The sequence below is a fragment of the Dromaius novaehollandiae genome, chromosome 15 (assembly GCF_036370855.1).
Source record: "Dromaius novaehollandiae isolate bDroNov1 chromosome 15, bDroNov1.hap1, whole genome shotgun sequence".
Lineage (NCBI taxonomy): Eukaryota > Metazoa > Chordata > Aves > Casuariiformes > Dromaiidae > Dromaius > Dromaius novaehollandiae.
The window spans coordinates 3658812-3679460 of record NC_088112.1 but is presented as its reverse complement, the minus strand read 5'-3'; the positions used below and the strand labels follow the sequence as shown (position 1 = coordinate 3679460).

Sequence of the window (20649 nt, the reverse complement as noted above, 5' to 3'; positions counted from 1 at the left end):
TAAGCAAGACTAAGAGCTTCAGAAGAAAGTCAAAACCTTGAAAGCAGCAAATTTTCTTTAGAGAAATATGTCCCACTCCAGGATAAAGAAAAAAAAACTTTTTCCCTTTAAAACTACTGAAGAAGCTCAATAAAGGGCAAACAATCAGGAACGCAAAGATCCGTAATCATCCCTCAACCACAGCAGCCGTCTGTGAGCGCAGACTCGCTGCTGCTACCGAGTGAACTGTTGCATATAGTGTGAACATGCAGCTCCATTTTAGGTCTGGACATTATAAAAAATTGTGGAGGATTTTCTAGAGGAAAACGGACATGTGAGCAATCCAGCCCTAATGCTAATAGCAAGAGTGTGAAAGTAGGTTTTGCGGCCTACCGGTAAGGTTACTAGAGGGCATGCAATGTGGTGAGAAACTGTCCTTGGAACGAGAAAAACAACTCCCAGATGTTCAGTAAGGAACTTATGGGCTTAGGGGAGTTTCTTTGTCTCCTCGTGGACAGTACATGCTATCCAATCATATACTGTTTAGATGCACGTGCAAAATGAATATGTACCAATCACTCTATAGTTTGATTCACATGAGCACGGTTAAAGCATATAAAAGATGCTATTCGGGCTTAATAAAGTGTCAGCATTTAATCATATTGATTGGCGTGCTGTCCGTTTATCTCCCGCAACTGGCGCCCGAACAGGGACCCTCTTGCTGTTGCTTGATTGAGCGATAAAGACAGCTGGAACAGGAGGGTGAGCAGGAAAGCCAACCGAAGGAGTTGCTGTCCCGGCAACTGATTAAAGGGGTGCGCACCCAAGAAAGCCGCGTCAGGGATCGCGAAGATTAGCCGCAATCGTGAAGTCGCGAGGTTTAGCCGCGACACAGGAACCAGGGATTGCGAGGGTTAACCGCAACAAGGGACGCGAAGCCGCGACGAGGATCTGCAAGGGGGGAATCTCGCCCTAGGAAGGTGAGCGGTCAGGGAGGAGATGGGAGTCTCACTGTCCAAGGAAGCAGCGGCAGTGGTAAAGCTCCTCCAACATATCCTTTCTAAGAGAGGGTTAACGTATGACAATGGGACATTAAAAACTTTGTTGAAATGGGTCCAGGATAGAGGCTTGATACCGGGAGCGGGTGTTGCTTTTGAACTACCCACCTGGGAGAATATAGGAATTGCCCTTTGGGAAGAAATTAGCAAAGGGTCAAAAGAAGCAATGCAGTTGGCTACGCTATGGCGACTCCTAAAAGAGACTTTACAAGAAATGAAAAGTGAGCGAGCGGCAGCAGCTTCTGCTTTCGCAGCGTTATCACCGGCAGCAGGGTCTGCCTCTGGTGAATTATTTTCGCCTGTCACAATACCGGGTCCGGCGCTGGCGGACCATCAGTCCGCTCCATCTCAGCCACCTCAGCCGCCTGTGCCTTTGATGTCACCTCAAAGTGAAGAATTAAAGTTAAGGGGGACACGAAAGTCTCGGGACAGTGGATCAAAAGGGAGCGAGCCCGGTGAGAAAGGAGCGGCGTTGGTAGTCGACTCGGACACGGAAGTCGATAAGGAAGAACGGGACAACCCAGAGAGACCGGCTAGATTATATCCGTCTCTGCCACCTTCAACTCCGGGAAGCCCCCACGGATCGCCCCGAGCAGCTGAAAAACACTCACACACAGGGACCCTCGTGGAACAGGGCAACAGAAAACTGCAGGAGCTGTTGAGAAAGCTGGCAGAGCTTGAGGCAGGACCATCTTATAATACTAACCCCTTTTTGCCCCCGGGACCCTATCCACCATCATCAGTCTGCCCGCCGACAATGCTGGGGGGGGGGGGGGGCTGCCAGCGCTGTGGCCAACGGCTCTGCCCGCACCCTTGTTAGTGGGTGGCGGAGGGGGCGAGGATCCGACTGTCCGGTGGAGAGGGATTATTCGGGATGCAGTGGCAGACGGACAAGTCTTCCCTTCCGCATTCCCCGTGGTCACGGGACCGGGAGGGGGAGGGCAGTGGGTTGCCTTGGATTGGAAAATTCTTAAGGAGGCAAAAGCTGCGGTCGCGTAATACAGGTTGCGTTAACAATTTACCAACTCTATTTTACAGCACAGTTTTACCGCTAATTTATTAACACCTTATGATTCCCAGATGATTATACAAACTTTGCTGCCACCGTCATCACAGCTGCATTTTTACCATAAGTGGCAACTTCTTTGTGAAGAAGCCACTGCAGTTACTAGGGAGCCGCAAGACCCCCTATATGGGGTCCAGGCACAAATGTTAATGGGTAATGGGCCTTTTGTGCGAGCAGAATTCCAGGCACGGTTCCAAATGGAAGTGTCACAGTTATCCCAGCGACTAGCGTTCCAAGCTTTGCAAAGTGTGCATCTGCCCGGGCAGAGCACGCCTTCTTTCAGTAATATTAAACAAGGAAATACAGGATCCTTTGGCAAATTTATTGATCGTTTGCATGACGCAATTATGAGTCACCCTGATTTGGCACCGGAATTGAAGGAGAAATTGTTTGACACATTAGCATATGAAAATGCTAATGAAAAGACTAAAAGAGCAACTGGGGTTTTACCAAGGGGAGCAAGCTCTGTGCAGATGCTTGGGGCAGCGGAGCGCATGCTGGAACCTGACAAGGCAGCCCATATTGCTGCCGCTGTTGGGGCAGCGGTTTGACCACTGCTAAAAAACCAAGCGAAAGGGAGTGGAAAACGTGACAGAAATTGTTTTAATTGTGGAAAACCTGGCCACGTTAGAGCCCAATGTAAAGCTCCAATGGCCAATAAACAAGAACAGAGGCCATCTGAAAGGCGGTGTGAGAATTGCAAGAGATCCAATCATAATACAGTTGAATGTAGGCGTCAGGGAAACTGGAGGGCCAGCGCGTCGGCCCTGCGCGCGAAGACACAAGCTCAGGGTCCTTGGACCAAGTGCCGGAGTGGACGTAGCAACAGCAATAGACGTTACGCTTACGACACAAGATATGCAGTTAGTCAATTCAACTTTAAGAGGGCCTTTAGGATATGGCTTGAGTGCATTATTGTTAGGAAGATCTTCAACGCCAAGGCAAGGAATTTTTGTGCTACCAGGAGTTATAGACGCAGATTATACAGGCGTCATTAAGATCATGTTGTATACCTTGGCACCACCAGTATCCATTCCGAAAGGAAGTAAAATTGCTCAATTAGTGCCATTTCGATCACAGGTGCCACATGCTTTGGCTGTTGATCAGGGAGAAGGAGGATTTGGATCCACTGGGCAACCTTAAGTGCTGTTTGCCCTTGATATTCAAAGAGGCAAACCGGAACAATTGGTAGAAGTCAGGCATCCTAGTAGTGGAAAGTTGTCGCTAAAAATGATTATAGACACAGGAGCAGATGTCACTATCATTGCTTCCTTGAGATGGCCGAAAAATTGGCCGATAGTAAATTCACAGTCAGGAGTGTTTGGTGTTGGGGGGGTTCAAGCTACTCACATTAGCCGAGAGATTATTGCATTTGTGTTTAAGGATGGTGCCACAGTAACAACACGACCTTATGTGTTGAACATACCAATTGCATTAATAGGTCAAGATGTACTCTGTCAAATGAATACCAAACTAGTCACGCACCCTTTTTAGGGGCAGTCATTGATCAAAAGCAGCCGGTGATACTAATTTCTTGGAAGACAGATAAACCAGTTGGGGTTGATCAGTGGCCGCTAAAAAGGGAACGGCTGCAAAAAGTCCAGGAACTCTTTCAAGAGCAATTGAGTGCTGGACATATTGTAAATTCAACTAGTCCATGGAATACACCTGTTTTCACCATCCCCAAGAAAAGCGGAAAGTGGCGCTTACTACATGACCTGAGAGCTGTGAATGAGGTCACGTGTGATATGGAAGCCCTTCAACCTGGGTTGCCTTCACCAGTCATGCTGCCAGAACATTGGGACCTTTTAGTTATTGATTTAAAGGATTGTTTTTTCACAATTCCCTTGCATCCCGAGGATGCGGAAAAATTTGCTTTTACTGTTCCCTCTATCAATAAGTCAGAATCTGTGAAATGGTATCACTGGGTTGTACTACCGCAAGGCATGAAAAATTCCCCAAAAATGTGTCAAATGTTTGTTGCGTGGGCCTTAGAGCCAGTAAGGCAGATGTTTGACAAATTGTTAATATATCATTATATGGATGATATATTGATTGCAGGGGACGGTATGGATAAGGACGAGGTTTTGCAAAGCGTCACCGGTATGTTAGAGCTAAGGGGACTGAAAGTGGCACCAGAGAAAGTTCAACAACATTCTCCGTGGCATTACCTTGGCTGGGTAATTTCAGGCAGTACAGTTAGGCCACAGAAAATAACGCTGACAACAGAAATTAAAACATTGAATGATGTACAAAAACTGGTAGGAGACATTCAATGGATCAGAAACATATGTGGAATTACCAATGACGATTTAGGGCCACTGATAAAACTGTTGGGAACATCAACCCAAGCAAATGACTCACGTCACCTGGGTGCTGAGCAAAAGATGAGTCTTGAAAAAATCTCACAAAAGATTGTTCGGTGTCATGCAAACCGACTGGTGGTTGAATATCCAATTATGCTTATGCTTATAAATTCAGGAAAACAACGTATACATCCCTTTGCATTGATTATGCAATGGATTGCCCAGCACCCCAATGCACTGAGCATATTAGAATGGGTGTTCCTGCCCTTTCGGCCAAAGAAAACAGTATTAACAAAAGCAGAGGCTTTTAGCCAACTCATTATGAAGGGCCAAATTCGAATTGTTGAATTATCTGGACAAGAACCGAGCGCTATATTGGTACCATTGGCGCAGGGGTATTTGGAATGGCTGATGCATATTTCACCGGAAATGCAAATTGCAATCGCGGGATTTACAGGGGTAGTTACTAACAAATACCCAGCTTATAGAACAATCACTGTGTTGCACGATCAGACCTTTGAAAAAGGGAGTTATCACTCCGAAACACCAGTGGAGGGCCCCACAATATTTACCGATGCTGGTAAGAAATCCAAAAAGGCGGCCGTAACCCAGCAGGAATCAGGGGTTTGGAAGGAACATGTTATGAATGGATGCCAGGAAGACTCTTTGCAAACACTCGAACTGACCGCTGTTGTATGGGTCTTGACAAATTGGACAAATGTTCCCGTTAACATAGTATCTGATTCTTTATATGTAGTGGGAATTGTCAAGCGAATAGAGAATTCAATGATAAGGGAAGTAGCAAATAAGAGGCTATATGAACTACTGTCAACACTTTTGAGAGTTGTAAATAATAGACAACAGTTATATTTTATCACTCACATCTGCAGTCACCAAGTCGTAGGTGGACTAGCAGAGGGCAACAATCGTGCAGATTGACTTGTTGCTCCAGCATGGACAGGACCGCCAGTCAACACCTTTGAGCAAGCTCGGTTATCACATGACTTCCTCCACCAAAACGCAAAAACGTTGGCGCGACAGTTTCACTTAACACAGACTGATGCACAAGGAATCATAAAAATCATGCCCTGCTTGTCAAAAAATAGGTTTTGGACTCGGGTTGGGGGTCAACCCTCGCGGGTTAGTGCCATTACAAGTATGGCAAATGGATGTCACACATTTTGCTGAGTTTGGAAAACAAAAGTATATCCATGTCACGGTGGATACCTTCTCAATGGTAATATGGGCAACTGCTCAAACTGGGGAAACTGCACGACATGTGATGAGGCATTGATACGCTTGTTTCACTGTTTTAGGGGTACCACTGTCTATCAAGACAGATAACGGCCCCGCATATACCTCTCGATCGTTTCAACAACTTTGCCTGCGGTGAGGTATCAAGCATATTGCAGGTATCCCACACTCTCCCACTGGACAAGCTATCATGGAACGCACGCATCAGACTAAAAAACCAGCTATTAAAACAAAAAACAGGGGAAAATGGTTTGGGGCCAAGCAAATGGCTTGCAAAGATACTATATGTGCTGAATTTTCTGCGCTTAGCAGGAGGACGAGAAGAGCCTCCAATGACTGCACACAGCAGTGTATTAAAATCAGGGGTAGAGAAAAAGGAGAAAATTCTTGTTCAGTATAAAGATTTACAAACGGGACAATGGAAGGGACCTGTCGAGGTACAAATGACTGGTAGAGGATACATGTGCTTACTTACAGATGAAGGATTTTGTCGGATTCCAGCAAGATGGGTGAAACCATGGATAGAGTCAAACAAAGTGGGCCAGGACTCATTGTAATCGCTCGAGCTGTAATTACTGCACGCGTGTAACTAAAATTTAATTATTTAATTTGCTTTGATTTGGCTCTGAACTTTTCTGTGGGAACCCAGGGTCAGGCCCTGTTATGGTGGCTGACAAGCCTAATTTCCATAACAGTTTGGCGACCCAGGTGGGACCCTAGGCGACCACTGTCGGGGCCTCTCGTCTCCAAACGATCATCTGGCGCCATCGGGTGAGCTCACCCGGGATCTTTTGGTAATGAGAGGCACCGAAAAGGTGAGTCTTAAATTCCTGCCTAAATTCTAAATTCTGGTCTGGTAACAGTGCACTGTAAGGGGTACGCAGGCTGGCCACCGTAAGTCGTACCAGGGGATGGGTGCGAGTCCCATCCCCAGGCTTTGAGTGGGTTTTTAAGTCCCTAATGATGTTAATGCCTGTAGTGCTATTCATCATATTGATATGTGTTTTTGTGGCGTTGTTTGATAACACTGGTGTCTCGATCAGTCAAGAGTGTCTGGATTGCTCAAAGAAAAGAAGGGGGATTTGTGGAGGATTTTCTAGAGGAAAACGGACATGTGAGCAATCCAGCCCTAATGCTAATAGCAAGAGTGTGAAAGTAGGTTTTGCGGCCTACCGGTAAGGTTACTAGAGGGCATGCAATGTGGTGAGAAACTGTCCTTGGAACGAGAAAAACAACTCCCAGATGTTCAGTAAGGAACTTATGGGCTTAGGGGAGTTTCTTTGTCTCCTCGTGGACAGTACATGCTATCCAATCATATACTGTTTAGATGCACGTGCAAAATGAATATGTACCAATCACTCTATAGTTTGATTCACATGAGCACGGTTAAAGCATATAAAAGATGCTATTCGGGCTTAATAAGGTGTCAGCATTTAATCATATTGATTGGCGTGCTGTCCGTTTATCTCCCGCAACAAATATCTATTGTTTTAATCCGAAAACGCATGCAACTAAGCTCCTGCTAGCTCAAGGACGATTAACAAACATTTACACTCAACTTTCATTGCAACCTTTTAAAGAACGTGGCGCTTTAGGTAGGAGAGGGAGGTTTCAAATTGCTTGCTGTAAACTACCAGCTTCATTTTCACGCTTTGACACGCAGGCTATTAAAATCCATTACGGGATTTCCCATCACATTTTCATATAGTTCTTCCCATTTACAACCTAGCATCTATATGTAAGGAAACCAACTGCCAAAATAATGTAACTTTAAAAACAATGACATTACTGCTTGGTCATATCCCCAAAGGAAAACCAATGTTGTTTCACCTTAAAAGAACATAGCAGACCATCCTACAGCCAGGTAAATGTTTCAGGCACGAGGAAGAGTGGTTGCTTTGAAATATTCACTTTTTAGAAAGGCTCAGAAGGGGAAACAAGGACAGTTCCCATTCCCATTGCTACTAAAAAATAACAGAATTTGTGAATATAAATATATATATATATATATTCATAAATATACACATGGTATAAGCCTCCAGTAACTTCTTAGCAATAAATATATAATCTAAAAGGACTATACATCTCCATGATACCCCAGGTGTAGAAATAAATGCAAACAGAATTATAGTTGAAGATCATATTTGCCTATGACGACCACAAAGATCTATTTCACTTTATCTATTTACTTTTAGTTAAAACTCAGACATTCCCTAGGGAATATCCAAATTCAATACTCAGTTTAAATGAGGAAAAAAAAAAGTCTGGAAGAAAACATCTAGGCTAGCTAAAGGAAGCAACTCTCCAGTCAAAACTAGGAGCCCATTTTGTACATATGTGGCTAAATGAGCTAAATCATCTATAAAATAAATCCCATGAAACTTCAGTTTGGGGGAAAGGCAACTCCCCCCTCTTTGCAGAGCTTCCTCCCTCACTTCTGCATTAAGCCTGTTTTCTTAAGAGAACAGAGCTCAAATGAGACCCTGTATTATTCCCTATGTCCTACACCACATTCTTCATCTCCCCACTCCACCTCTCCAACTATTAATTTAGTTCTTCTCAGCCACACTTGACAGATGAGCAGAAACCCCCTCTCCACCCCCAAAAGTTAAATTCCTCCAGGTTTTGTGAAAATAAAGCAGCACTAAAGAAAACAAACTCATAGCTTCAAAGCTAAGACAATTGTGATATTAAAAAAAAAATCCGATATTCTGCCACTCGATACCAGAAAAGTCCATACATGAGAGACCATCTGAGGACACCAGCGGCTGGAAAAGCTTCAGCACTTGCGATAGAACCAGCCTGTAAAGGCAAGTGTACATTAGTGGTTCCTGCACTCACTAAATTACCAGTTTCTAATCTTGTAGGAAGGTTTTATTGCTTGAGTGGATTTTGGCTTCCCTGCTGGGGGAAACCGAGGAAGGTGTTTACCTTTTTACCCAGACTCGTATCACTTCCCCCTCTGCCCTTAGTGCTTCCTGCCATGTCTTGGTCTTTTGGGGGATGATATCCACAGAGTACCTGCTCACTCCAAGTATCAACCTGTGCTATTGCACTGTCAGTGGACATGGAACATTTTGACCTGTTTTACACTTATTTCCGATTTTGGAAACAATGCCCATACATTTACCTTTCAAAGAATCAAATGAGCCAACTTAAATATCAGAAAAAATCCAGGGATATAATTCCTTTCAGATCTTGATGGAAAAAGAAATGATAACTCTTACAGAGATAATTAAAAGCTAAAGGATATATATAGTCCTATATAACATCTATATATATGTTATTACTGCTCCAAGTTTTTAAAGACATGCATACAGTAAGCCTAAGAACAGATTTCCTATTCAAATTACTGATACAGATTTAAACTCATCTGAGGCAGAAGAGGTTCTGAGCAACTGAAGAAAGGAACTGACTGCACAAAAAGATCTGCAAGTTATTCTTGAATCAGTAACAAGACCACAAAAATGACCAGACTCACTTATGTGAGTGGGCAGCAGTTTGTTGTTGCTGTTTTTGTTGTTTTCTCTTTTAAAGGCTTAGGAAATTAAGGACAGGAATAATAAAAAAAAAAAAATGTAATAAAGGCTTCACAGATGCACTCATGTAATATTTTCTACACCTATAGGCTTGGAATGAAAAAGAAAGCCAGACCAGAGCTTACAGAGATGCAACTCTTGCAACTCAGACCCAATTCAAACACAAGTTATTCTTTAGAATATGCTGTTCAAACTGCTTTTACATGGAACAACACTGGCATCCAGTGGCCAATTCAATTAATCACAGAAGTGAGTGACTTAAGGTATCCTCCTACACTTCTTTGTGTCCTATAAATAACGTGATGCTTCCTAGTCAATCTAAATCTGAAGAATATTAAAGAAAAACTTTGCAAACACCCCAAAGTATAAAAGACTGTATTTATATACCCACTTCTTGTAAAATGAGTATTAATTACCTGGTAACGCAGTGATGAAGTCCCGTTGTAACATGGGCTTCAAGTAAGAGTTAATATGTCCATGCTGATAGTGACACATTCGTGAAATAAGGTGTTCCACAAATTCAACTTGATCTGATTCAGACCACTGGTCAAAGTATTTAATACACAAGTCTTTTTCCTTTTCGTAATTTCCTTCCGATGGTCTTTTTCTTGAGACAATCACAGATGAAGTTCCATTACTTATCTATTTTTAGAAAAAGAAAGTCACTATTTAAATATGAACAATATGAACAGCTTTATCAGAGCTCTATTGAGGAAGAAAATGTGAGAAGCTACAGAGAAGTAATCAACACATTTTGAAATATATTGCTAAAGCCATCACACCACAAAGGCTTCATCTATCACATGAGGATGAATAAAAGGCCCTTGTGCATAATTTTAAGTTCTCTGTTACACTGAAAGGCTTCTCTTACCTCTTACTATTCTCTTCTCTCACCTCTCGCTATGCAAACAGCAAGGAACTTACTCTTTTTAGAACAAATGTTTCCAGACTAAACTAGTGGTTTCTGCTGCATGTTGCAGTTTGCACCCACAAATGAGTTACAGGTTCCCGCAGCACCCATATAGAAAAGTTGGACAGTAATTCTCTAATCGGCACAAGAATTCAAGACCCTCGCATAGGTGTTGAATTGCTTGCCCCATTAACGAACACCGAGAATTATATGATGTCAAGGCTTTCTTTAGTTTTTGAGAAGCAGTTCATGAAAATTTTCATATGAAAATGTAATTAGAATAAACAATTATTTTTTATATAGCTGTACAGCAACCCTAGCTAAATGCCGAGAATTATAGCTACAAATAAGAATTCTAGAGAAGGCCACCCCAGGGCTTATTACTAATGGGTAAAGAGAACCAAAGATCCATGCCAGGCTCATCTGAGCCCTTCAAGAGACCAAGAGGGCTCCTGGGGAACAACTATCGCTCTCTGAAATATTCCCAAGCTTCTCCAAATTAAACTCGTGGCAGTTCTTCGCCACACGAAGGTGCTGAATTTTTTCTTTTAAATGACGATTACGTGCTCAGAAACGTTGAGCTGCATTCTGAAGTACCCTTTGAATCGTACGCACCATTTCAAGGTCAGTGCAAACATACAAAATCTGAGAAGATCTAGTCATTCATCCAGTATTATTCACTGTCATCCTTCACTTGAAGACTGAGCTAATTTTATGATGACAAAGTCAACTACATAAAAGGCTGATTATGCATTTGCAGAAGCAAGCCTTTGAGAGATTTCTCAAAAGCAGGAACATGGAAAATTACACCAACTACCTTTGTGAGACTGTGAGTCTTACCTGCCATAGGGTATTTTTCTTTGGAGACTCATCTTCATTCTGATCCTCCATTACTGACGTGTTCTAGGAGAAAAGGGATTATGATTCAAATTTTTATTTTTTATTCTATGGCAATTCTTTGCCTGTGCTTTATGAAAAGCAAATCAAACGGATAAGCCCATTTCGCTAGTGAACAGAATTATCAAAGATTTCTAGCCACAAAATCTGGGTATTGTCAATAAGCCCCCCTTTTAACTGACATGTTTATCAATTCTATTTACTGTAAATATAACTCCCCAACCCCTCTTCAATTTCCTTTGACAGGTTTTCATGTCACCTTTTGATGCTTTTCTCATTGGGAAATAAATTCACTTTCAACCTACTCAGGTCAAAGCAATTAAACCTGTCAAAGTAATCAACTTGCACATTCTGCCAAAGTTAGATTGCATTCATCTAGTTGAAAATAAAAGGAATAAAATCACTATGCCCTGCTTACATGCAACAGAAGACAACTTCTTTTTCCTTGCGGTAAGCTCGAGCTCACCACAGGAAGCAGGAGGGACCGTTCTCTGCAGAGAACGTGATCTACTGCCCGTTTGGGTTTACAATCCCTTGGCGGTGACCACCTTTTTCCACTCTGACTTAGTGTTCTCCCCACGCCATAGCTGTTCCGCCCTGCTCCTTGCTTCCTTCCCTTCTGTCCAAGAACTAGACATGTAAGGATGCCTAGACATGAACCCACAAGATTTCTTTTTGGAGTTCACTTCAATTTTTCAAAATCTTTAGCTCGTTTCCTCCCTTCTCTATTACCTGCTCACTTTTGCTGTCACCACCACACCTACCGTTCATCTCCAGATGCTCTCTGGGACTCCGGGCTTCTGCAGGTCCTGCTCACCTAGCTTCCTGCCAACTCTGCCCTCCCCGTCTTTCATGCCTGGGAACCACCGGCTAACTGGCAGAGGGGCTATCACGAAAGCCTGAGTGTCTTAAAACATAATCTATATTTATTTTATCCTTCTTCCCCTCTCTAACAGCTGTCTCGGCAGAAAGAGGAACAATATATTCAACCAAAAAACATGACAAAACATCACAGCTATTCCTTTACTTTTGCCATCAGATTATAGATCAAGCCCTTAACAGCTACACCACCGCTATCCAAACCACTATTACACCTCAAAAACACTGGCCACTTCATCTCCCCCCTCTTTCATGCATTAGGAAGGTACCACATGAAAAAATAAGCCTTGAAAAGAAAAATTAACAGTATTACCCCTGTTGGGTAGTAAGGAACCCAAAAAGGAACAAAGGGAGTAAAGGTATTTTTGTTACTCCACAGATACATTTTTTTAGTACTTCTGGGCAAATACAGAACAGTCACGCTTGCAAAAGTAAAACACGCTGCCCACATTTTCAAAAGTATAATCTCTTGGGAACCCCTCCAGTTTTTCATGAGGCAGCAGCACTACTGCGAACAAGCTCTCCCTCTGCACAGTGCCACCAGAGAGAGCACAGATTAACTGTGGACTTACTGGTACTCTCCCGGCCTACATCAAACCACCCTGGAAAGCAAACAGGGCACCAGGGACCTATCCAGGATACTAATTTTTTTTTCTACTTTAAAAATTAAACATGTAGAAATACTACATGAAAGTCCCTACACATTGATAACAGTGCTTTCCACTAGTTGAAGGATAAAAAAATGCATTGATTGAGCTAATATCATGTAAGAGCAAGGAACAGGAGCACTACTGAGAACACCCAACATTTAAAATTTCCCATTAATACTCATAGCTTGGGTCAGTGTATTCAGTAGAGACTAGAGGAAAAGTTCACCCAATGACCCTATGTACCAGCCCCAAAGAAACACAGACCTGTACCTTCCCTGTAAGGGTAACCGGGCACTGCAGCAAGTTGCCCAGAGAGGTTGTGAAGTCTCCATCCCCAGAGACACTCAAAACCCAACTGGACAGAGTCCTGTGCAACCCGCTCTAGCTGACCCTGCTTGAGCAGGGGGGTGGGACTACATCTCCAGAGGTCCCTTCCAACCCCAATTACTCTGATATTCTGAGATCTTTCACTTCTCCCAGGAAACCCCACATCAGATCAGCTTAGCCCCAGTGCAACTTTCCTTTGGTAGGTCATGCTGAGGCTACATTGCTTTCTTCTGCTTCTTAATTGGGAAATGTCTGAGTTCATTGATCATTTTTCTAGGCTGTCAGCTAAGACCTTTGTCCAAGATGCTGCATTTTTTCATTCTAGGAACACATAATACAGCTGTATCGCAAGCGGCACTGCAATACGAAGTGTGCAATGTTGCAAATGCTACTGACATCATCCAGCATCTACACCATGGTACAGACTGCGGAGCAAGTTTGTGTGTTTGGTGTGCATCTGCTAAGTTCTACTGAGCCTCTTTGGTAGCTCGGGTCAAGAAAAGTCCACAAAAAGGCTATGTGGCATATGTAATAGTGCTGCCAAAAGATACTGCCATGTCCTCTCAACGCCTGGGCCACAGATTGATTTTTAGGCGGGAAGTTTAACTTTGCATTTATTCTGGTTATGTTTAACTGGGAAGCAGACAGCTGTGTTAATTTTTACTTGGAATCTATTACAGTGCTTATTTGTGTTTTTTCCTGTTTTCCCATCCTAAATTCACTCCACATATTTTAGAGCTTGAAGGTTCTAAGCCTTCATTCTTTCCCTTTTTCTACTCCCAAACATACAGCTTGTTTTCCCTACTCCACCTTCTCTTCCTAATAAGTTATATTTCTGTCTCATACAATATTTAACTTGTTCTGTTACTCCCCAGATCCCATACGTGCTAACTCATAAGGAATTTACACACTGTACCCAGGCTCTAATGCATCTCTAGAGTGCTTAAGCCTACTAACCAAAGAGTAAGTGATGACTCAGGTGGATACTGTCCTGTCGTCTGGAAGAAGCAATTAGGAGACTCTGCTCTGTCCTATACATCCAAAGGGCCTGGCAAATACAGGATTGCAAAACTCCTAACAGCTGGCATCACTGTCCTTGCTTGGGAAGGCCTCCAGCTATTATGCAAGAAAGAAGATACACATCTACAAGTTAAACTTCCCCTTCATTACGCTGTTCTCGTCTCTTGATCTGTACTTTGTTGCTTACCCCACCCACCCTCTACACACAGATACCACGCTCGTCTCCTCCACGGGTTTCCCCAGTAGCGTTAAACTGGAATTAATGTCGACTCGACTGCATTTCCCTGCAGCTCTGCTGCTAAACAGGACGAAGACCTGATACAACGGAGGAGTTCTCCTTCAGTTACTCTGTCAAGGCCACCAGCAGCTACAACAAGCACTGACCCGCGCTTGCAGATTTGGAAACAACATGTTTGATTTGTTATCCCAAGGCCACCAGAGCCTAACAGCTTCCCCCAACGAAAGCCTAGCTTTAAATATTGTCAATTAATCCTGTTGATAAGTGCATTTTTCCAGAAATTCTTGTCAACTTACTCACAGCTCTTGCAAAAGCAGAGCGATATTTCAAACCAGCTGTCATTCTTTAATTAGCCAGCCTTGAATAAGCACTCAATCCCCTATCAGCAACAGCAGCAACCATGAAGTATTAACAACGCGTCTAAGCATAGATGTTTTGCCACCACCTTATAACTATACCCGACCGAATGCAGTCGCCCTGAGAAAAGCCTTTGTCTCCATTCTCACTGACGGTAAAACCTGCAACGGCAGTAAAATTTACAAATTGCTCCACAGGCTGCAGAATTGCAGTGGCCTGGGTGCCCGCAGACCTGCACCCTACGCTCCTCTCCCCCTTCTGCAGTAACGTCAAGCTTTCACTAACCTCTCTGCTCCACAGTGCCTCACGTTTTGGGGATTTCCGCCCGTCCAGGAGATGTGGATGAACATGGCTAGCAGGTTCAGGAGTTATTTGGGGAGAGGGAGGTACTGACAAGCTGCGTAATTATATAAAGCCCATTTCCTTAGGAGGCCAGACTACAAAGTTTCCAAAATAAAAATAACGAGGGATGTTCCCCAAAAGGGAAAAAAATTTGCAGGCATTATACAACTTCAGAAATCACAGTTTTAATTAAGATCCTTAGACACGCAGGAGCAACTATAAACTCCGGAACGTTTCTGGTATATGAGTCCCGCGTACATACGATGTTGGGTGCACAAGCATGGAAGTTACTCTATAGAGGAAGGGCATGCAGCCCGCCATGCAGGTCTCCCTGCTGAGGCGTATGGAAAAAAATTGTATCTTCGCCGGCAGAAGTCTACCAAACCCGTGCTGGCTAACCAGACGCCTGCGCTAGCTATGAGCGGGCAATGCTCAGGTTTGCGCCAAGCTTCTGGAACGGGGAGCGCGGTTCAGACACTTAATCGACTCTGAGCAGCAAGAGGCCGGTGCAGCTACGCTCCGTAACCCAGTTTTGGTGCCAGCAGCAACAGAGCAATTACAGAAGCGACAGCAGCAACCCTGGGAATGGGGACGAGACACGCGGGTACTGGGAGCAGCAAGGCAGACAACATCGCTAGGTCTCTGAATAGAAACTTTCTGCTACCAAAGGATGGACTCCCAGCCTCGGAGAGAAGCGGAAAGCAGCTGTGCTACCTTGAAATAAGGAATAGCAGGCTTTGATTATCATCTTTTCAGCCATAACGAAAGGGAAAGCGGTAGATAAAATGAATTTATATTTTCTTCCCCTTGACACTACACTAGTAATTCTGATCTGAGTTAAAGGCTAAGCTTGTCTTTAAAAAATCTAATTTTTGACAAAATTCCCACCCATTGAAAAAGATTTCAGGAGACTGCATTTCAGTTAAAATAGCAAAACCAACCCAAACAGTTCAGATTAATAGGCTTTGACTCCTTTTAGCAAATTATGTCTTCTCTTTCTTTAGAGAAGTTGAGGAAATGGTAAAAAATGGTAGCTAATACATAGCTGGATACTTGGGAGCGAAACACAGCAGATTAAGTCGATGCTGCGTATACTCGAATCACCTTCCTAAACACTAAGCTCTGCCAGCACACGGATTACTGAAGATATCAATTTTGTATTCACCCAGACAAGGGGAGGAATCCCGCATCCCATGCGACAACAGGCTCGAGCCAGGAAGGGGACCCTATGGAGAACAGGGTAACTGGCCTTACCAATAAGAGCAATGAAAACGCCTTCCTGCTTTCAACACTGCCAGAAAAGCCTGAATGGTTTAAGGCACTTTAAAAGGAAGGCAAGTCTCTCTGTAGGAAGCAATCGCCAATATTTTCTAATCCAGGAACGTGCTTAACAGGGTTTGCTAACACCACCTTGATGCCTGATCAGGGATGGGAGGAGATTTAACTCCTGAAAGATTATCAATAAAATATATTGTAGCACAAGCACAAATAAAAGTTGGAGAACTGCTAATCTAAACTGCACAAGCTGTCAAATCAGCTTTTCTCACGGCAGGGACAAAAATCCCTTACTTACCACGTCCCTCCAGACCCGCACACCCCGTTCTGCAGAGAAACGCAAAGAACGCTGCAGCAGTTCCCAACGCGAGGTCAGAAATAGGTGGCCGCCGCCAAAATTTGCTTCTCCTAACAGCTGCAAAGACTCAGCACCTCAAACAGTTCCCTTTGGAAAGTATAGCCATAGCCAAGACAGGGAGGAAGGGTACAGAGAAACTCTGTATCAACTAGGTAAGCCTCGAAAGTTACCGACAGTTATTCAAAGAGGGGTAACAAAGGCGCTTGACTTCCCGGAGAAGCCGGCACCAGCAACGTCCTACCTCCAAGCTGCAGGGTGAACCTCACGCCGGCTGCCTCTAGGAGATGGTCCCGTGCGCCATCCCCACCAATTCCGCATCAGGAGAAAATCTGTATTCTTTCTTTCTAAATATATTGATAATCAAGTCACAACCTTATGCAAAAAATATCCCTTGAGAAACAAAAAACACGGAGCCGGTGGCCAAACAACTTTCCGAATAGAGTTTCGGAAAACACCTGATGGCAGCCGTAACTCTGCCTCCGCTGCCCATAGCCACGATGAAGCAGTTTGAAAACAAAGCGCTGAGGTTCATCAACTGGAAGGGAGTCTCTTAACTTCAGAGCTAACCCTGCTGACCATGGACATGTCTGCTACACATCTGCATCAACAACTCCTTATGTCAGCCTAAACTATACCGTTTACATAAGCACGAGGTACCTGCACAGATCGAGCTCCGTCCACTGGAGCTCTTCTCTAGCTAGCTAAACTCCTAGTTGTCAGATTTTATTTTAGTGCGGTTATTGCTAGAAGTTCAAACAAAAATACACTTGAAATACTAGGAGTCTATCAAGATCCAACAGCTGAAGGCAAAATTAGGAAAAAATCTCATACCAAAAATAAGACATAGTTTTTATTTGGTCCCTGACTAACCACCAAAAAGTCCACAGCAAGGCAGCATAAATTCAGTACCAGCAGGCACCTTAAATATAAATTGTGTAAGGGTCTGAAAACAAACACTGCAGTCTGACCACAAGCTGTGGACTCGATGCTTTTCAGGAGATACCTAATGCTTTTAGGTGCCCAGTGTGACACCTTGCAGGGGCTGGATTCTCACAGAAATCTGTCAAGATCGGGAAGAGCCCCCAGTAACGAACGGGCACCAGCTCCTGTCTCTATGCTGAGAGTAAGAAATCCCAGGTCACTCTTCACCTAAATATTGTAGATATTAGTGTGTCTGACTTAAAGCTCCTTTCAGGAGTCAGATTGGTGGGTGGGTTGTGTCCACAAGGACTAAACTATGCCCTTTTTAAAAAAACAAACAAACAAACAAACAAACAAAAAAAACCTAAAATTACACACTGAAATGAACAGGGGAAAAAAAAGTCAGTTTTACTACGCTGCTCCAGCTCCACAAAATACTAAGGAAGAGCTCCTACTCCATCACAGGATTTTTGGTGGTGGCACATCCTTTCCACAGGCAGTCGCGTTCATAAAACACAGTCTCAAACTATCCAAACGTGCTCGCTAAATTTGGGGCTGCAAACTCTTAGACAAAACATCAGAAAGCCATTGATGTTTCACCCACTGCAGCAGCTAATTCGGTAATTCGCCCTCCACCAAGCAAAGCACAGCCGCCAGCGGAGAACCTTAGAAACCACGGCTGCTTTTAGAACCTCAGAAACAGCATACAGCCCTCTCCCAAAAATTAAAAACACGAGTTAACGGACAAAAAAAAAACCTACTAGTCAATGTAGGATGTAACAACAAAATTGACTGCTGCTTTTGCCCAAATAATCACCTGCTTTCCAGCATGCCTACATTTTTCATTCAGCAAATAGCCATTACTAGAGAAAAACAACTATTATAATTCTGAGAGGTATCTACATATAGCTGTTTTAGACGGGAAGCTGTTTTTCATTTCTAGGCCAATTCAAGTTGTCCATGCCTTCTTAAACACGCAATGCTTTCGGACTGCTGCTTAGGGGAGGGCTTGCGCACTGTGGGATCACGCCTAAACTTCTCCTTGCATAACTGCTGCAAACACACCCTAATTCCCATTTCGGTTTCTGAGCGCCTGTAGCCAAGAGCCAGTAAGCAAGCGCTGTTTATAGCGGTCACAGGCGAGCAGGGTGTATTTAGGAGGACAACCAGCACTGCATTGTGCAACCGTAGCAATTTGGTGACTCAGCCCCGAGCGCTGAACCCGTACATCACGCAAGCCATTTATCGCTGCAGAGACGGGCTGAGCCCTGACTATGCCCATCCGTGTGCTAACCACTGTCTCCTCGCCTGCTCCTCAAAACCGAAGGTAATGGCTTTATGCACAAGCTGGGAGTTAAGGAGATCCGAGCCAACTTGAATAAAAAGCCTAGGGTCTAACAGAGGCGCTGGCAGTAAGCAGCCCAGCAGCGATGCTCGCCGAAACACCAGACCTGCATCGCAGCAGGTCGCTTTTGCTCTCCATCAGCAAGGACCAAGCTATTTCTCTGCTTTCCGACATGGGCATGAATTCAGCATTTTCCATACACTCTGTTCCCCTCATTTATTAAGTTAAACTTGTCACGTACCGATCGTGTTTCCTTCAGATAAAAAACTGGCCTTATTTTCTAACCAGCCAGACTCTAGAGCCCTTTCCTACCCTAATAAGGGGTTTAATTATCCCTTCAGCTCATGAAAATCTCAGCTTTTGCAGTTCCTGCATTTAGCTATATAGTCACTCGACATTCACAGAAGCTTTTCTAGGCAGATAATACTCATGTGTGATACAGAAGCAATCCACATTCTTGCCCAGAGCAGAAAATCTCAATACTTCAATAGTATATCAAAGCAGTCATCAGGTTTATTATTGATGTTGCTGCAAACGGTTGCGATCGTTTTCCTAAAACTAGATATCCCACCAACTTCTGAATTAACTTACACAACTATCAGATTCTGCAGTAACGAATACCCCGAGAGAGAAGCCCTTTTAGTAAAACAGAGTTTACTGCTTCTCTAACTTCAGAAGCACCAGAAACACAGCTGTGAGAAACCAGCTCTAGCAAGGTACACAGAAGCTAAGAGCAAGATACTGGTTTGCTTTTTTTCCCCCTCTTTTATTTAAAGAGAAGTTACTGCAAGTCCTGAGCCAGAAGTATTATTATAGTATTTGCACAAAAGCTCACTTGCTAATGCTTCATCTAATTATTTTTTCTGCATACCTACCAATATACTCTAGAGCCAGAGCCTACCTGCACTTCTAATGCATCATGAAATAAAAGTTTTTCTTCCCTACACCTAAAACTCAAGAGAAACTTCAATATTATCTATACAGAGAATTAACTAAAACCAAAATAAACAGATTTTGTTAGGCATTTGGGAGGTTTAGGTGTGTGAAACTTTTTTTTTGTATTATGGAAACAGTAACTAGTATTTACTAGACAAGAAATGGTCTCACTGCTTGCAAAAAAAGTCCCTTAATTTTTATTTTCTGTATTAAAAAAAAACTATCATGAACAAATGAAAACTGGAGGGGAAAATACTGATTTACAACTGTAACAACTTTTCTTCCTTCCTGAGTAGATGAAGAGAAGCCTCCTAAGATTCATTCATCTACTCACAGATCATATATAGGACTTTTAAAAGGAAAACAAGAGCTAATTTGAAAGTTGCATTTCTCAGATCAGCACATGTGTTAGGACCACGCTACCTGATGAATTTAAGCCCACAAACATCTGACTTCAAAGATTTCCTAAGTGGCCAAGATGCTTCAGCTGCTGCATCCCTGCAGCACACTAAATCAGCACTTAAATTTCAAAGCTCTGAACCGTCTTGCATTCACCTCCTACAGCAAACGACCTCAAATGGAGTACCACTACCAAAAAGTTGTGCATGTGGAGACATCATGGGTCAGGTGCAAGCAAAACTCAAATTATACTTCATGTGGTACAGTGTGTCTATGAAAGCCATAAACCATACTACCTTCAAGGAAGAAAAGGAAGAAAAAACACCACTCTCCTACACAATTAGAAACCCTACTAAAAATTTTGCTGTTTAAAGGCAGCACCAGTAGCATCTCAGAAGTCAATTTTAGGAGAAGCTGCTAATCAAGTCATCATATGATGGCTTTAGATTCATTAAAAATGTACTAACCTATATTACAATTAAATATTTTTGCAACTTTACTGCATTGGGCAAAGTTAAAGTATTTCAACAGTTACCCCTAGATTCAAATTTATGCTTTTGGCACCCCACAAAATGACTCCTGTCCGAAGGGCT

The 20649-nt window shown here is 43.3% G+C and overlaps 1 protein-coding gene across 7 annotated transcripts in view; it reads right to left on the bottom strand.

The window, feature by feature from the left end:
* FBXW11 (F-box and WD repeat domain containing 11) overlaps window positions 1-20649 on the bottom strand; it is an 82145-nt gene that overhangs the window by 31989 nt on the left and 29507 nt on the right. For all 7 annotated transcript variants that reach the window (XM_064520816.1, XM_064520817.1, XM_064520818.1 and 4 more), the window contains 2 exons: window positions 10953-11015; window positions 9619-9844 (listed from right to left, as the gene is read on the bottom strand). In XM_064520816.1, coding sequence (XP_064376886.1) covers window positions 9619-9844; window positions 10953-11015 — 289 coding nt within the window. The remainder of the gene's footprint in view (window positions 1-9618; window positions 9845-10952; window positions 11016-20649) is intronic.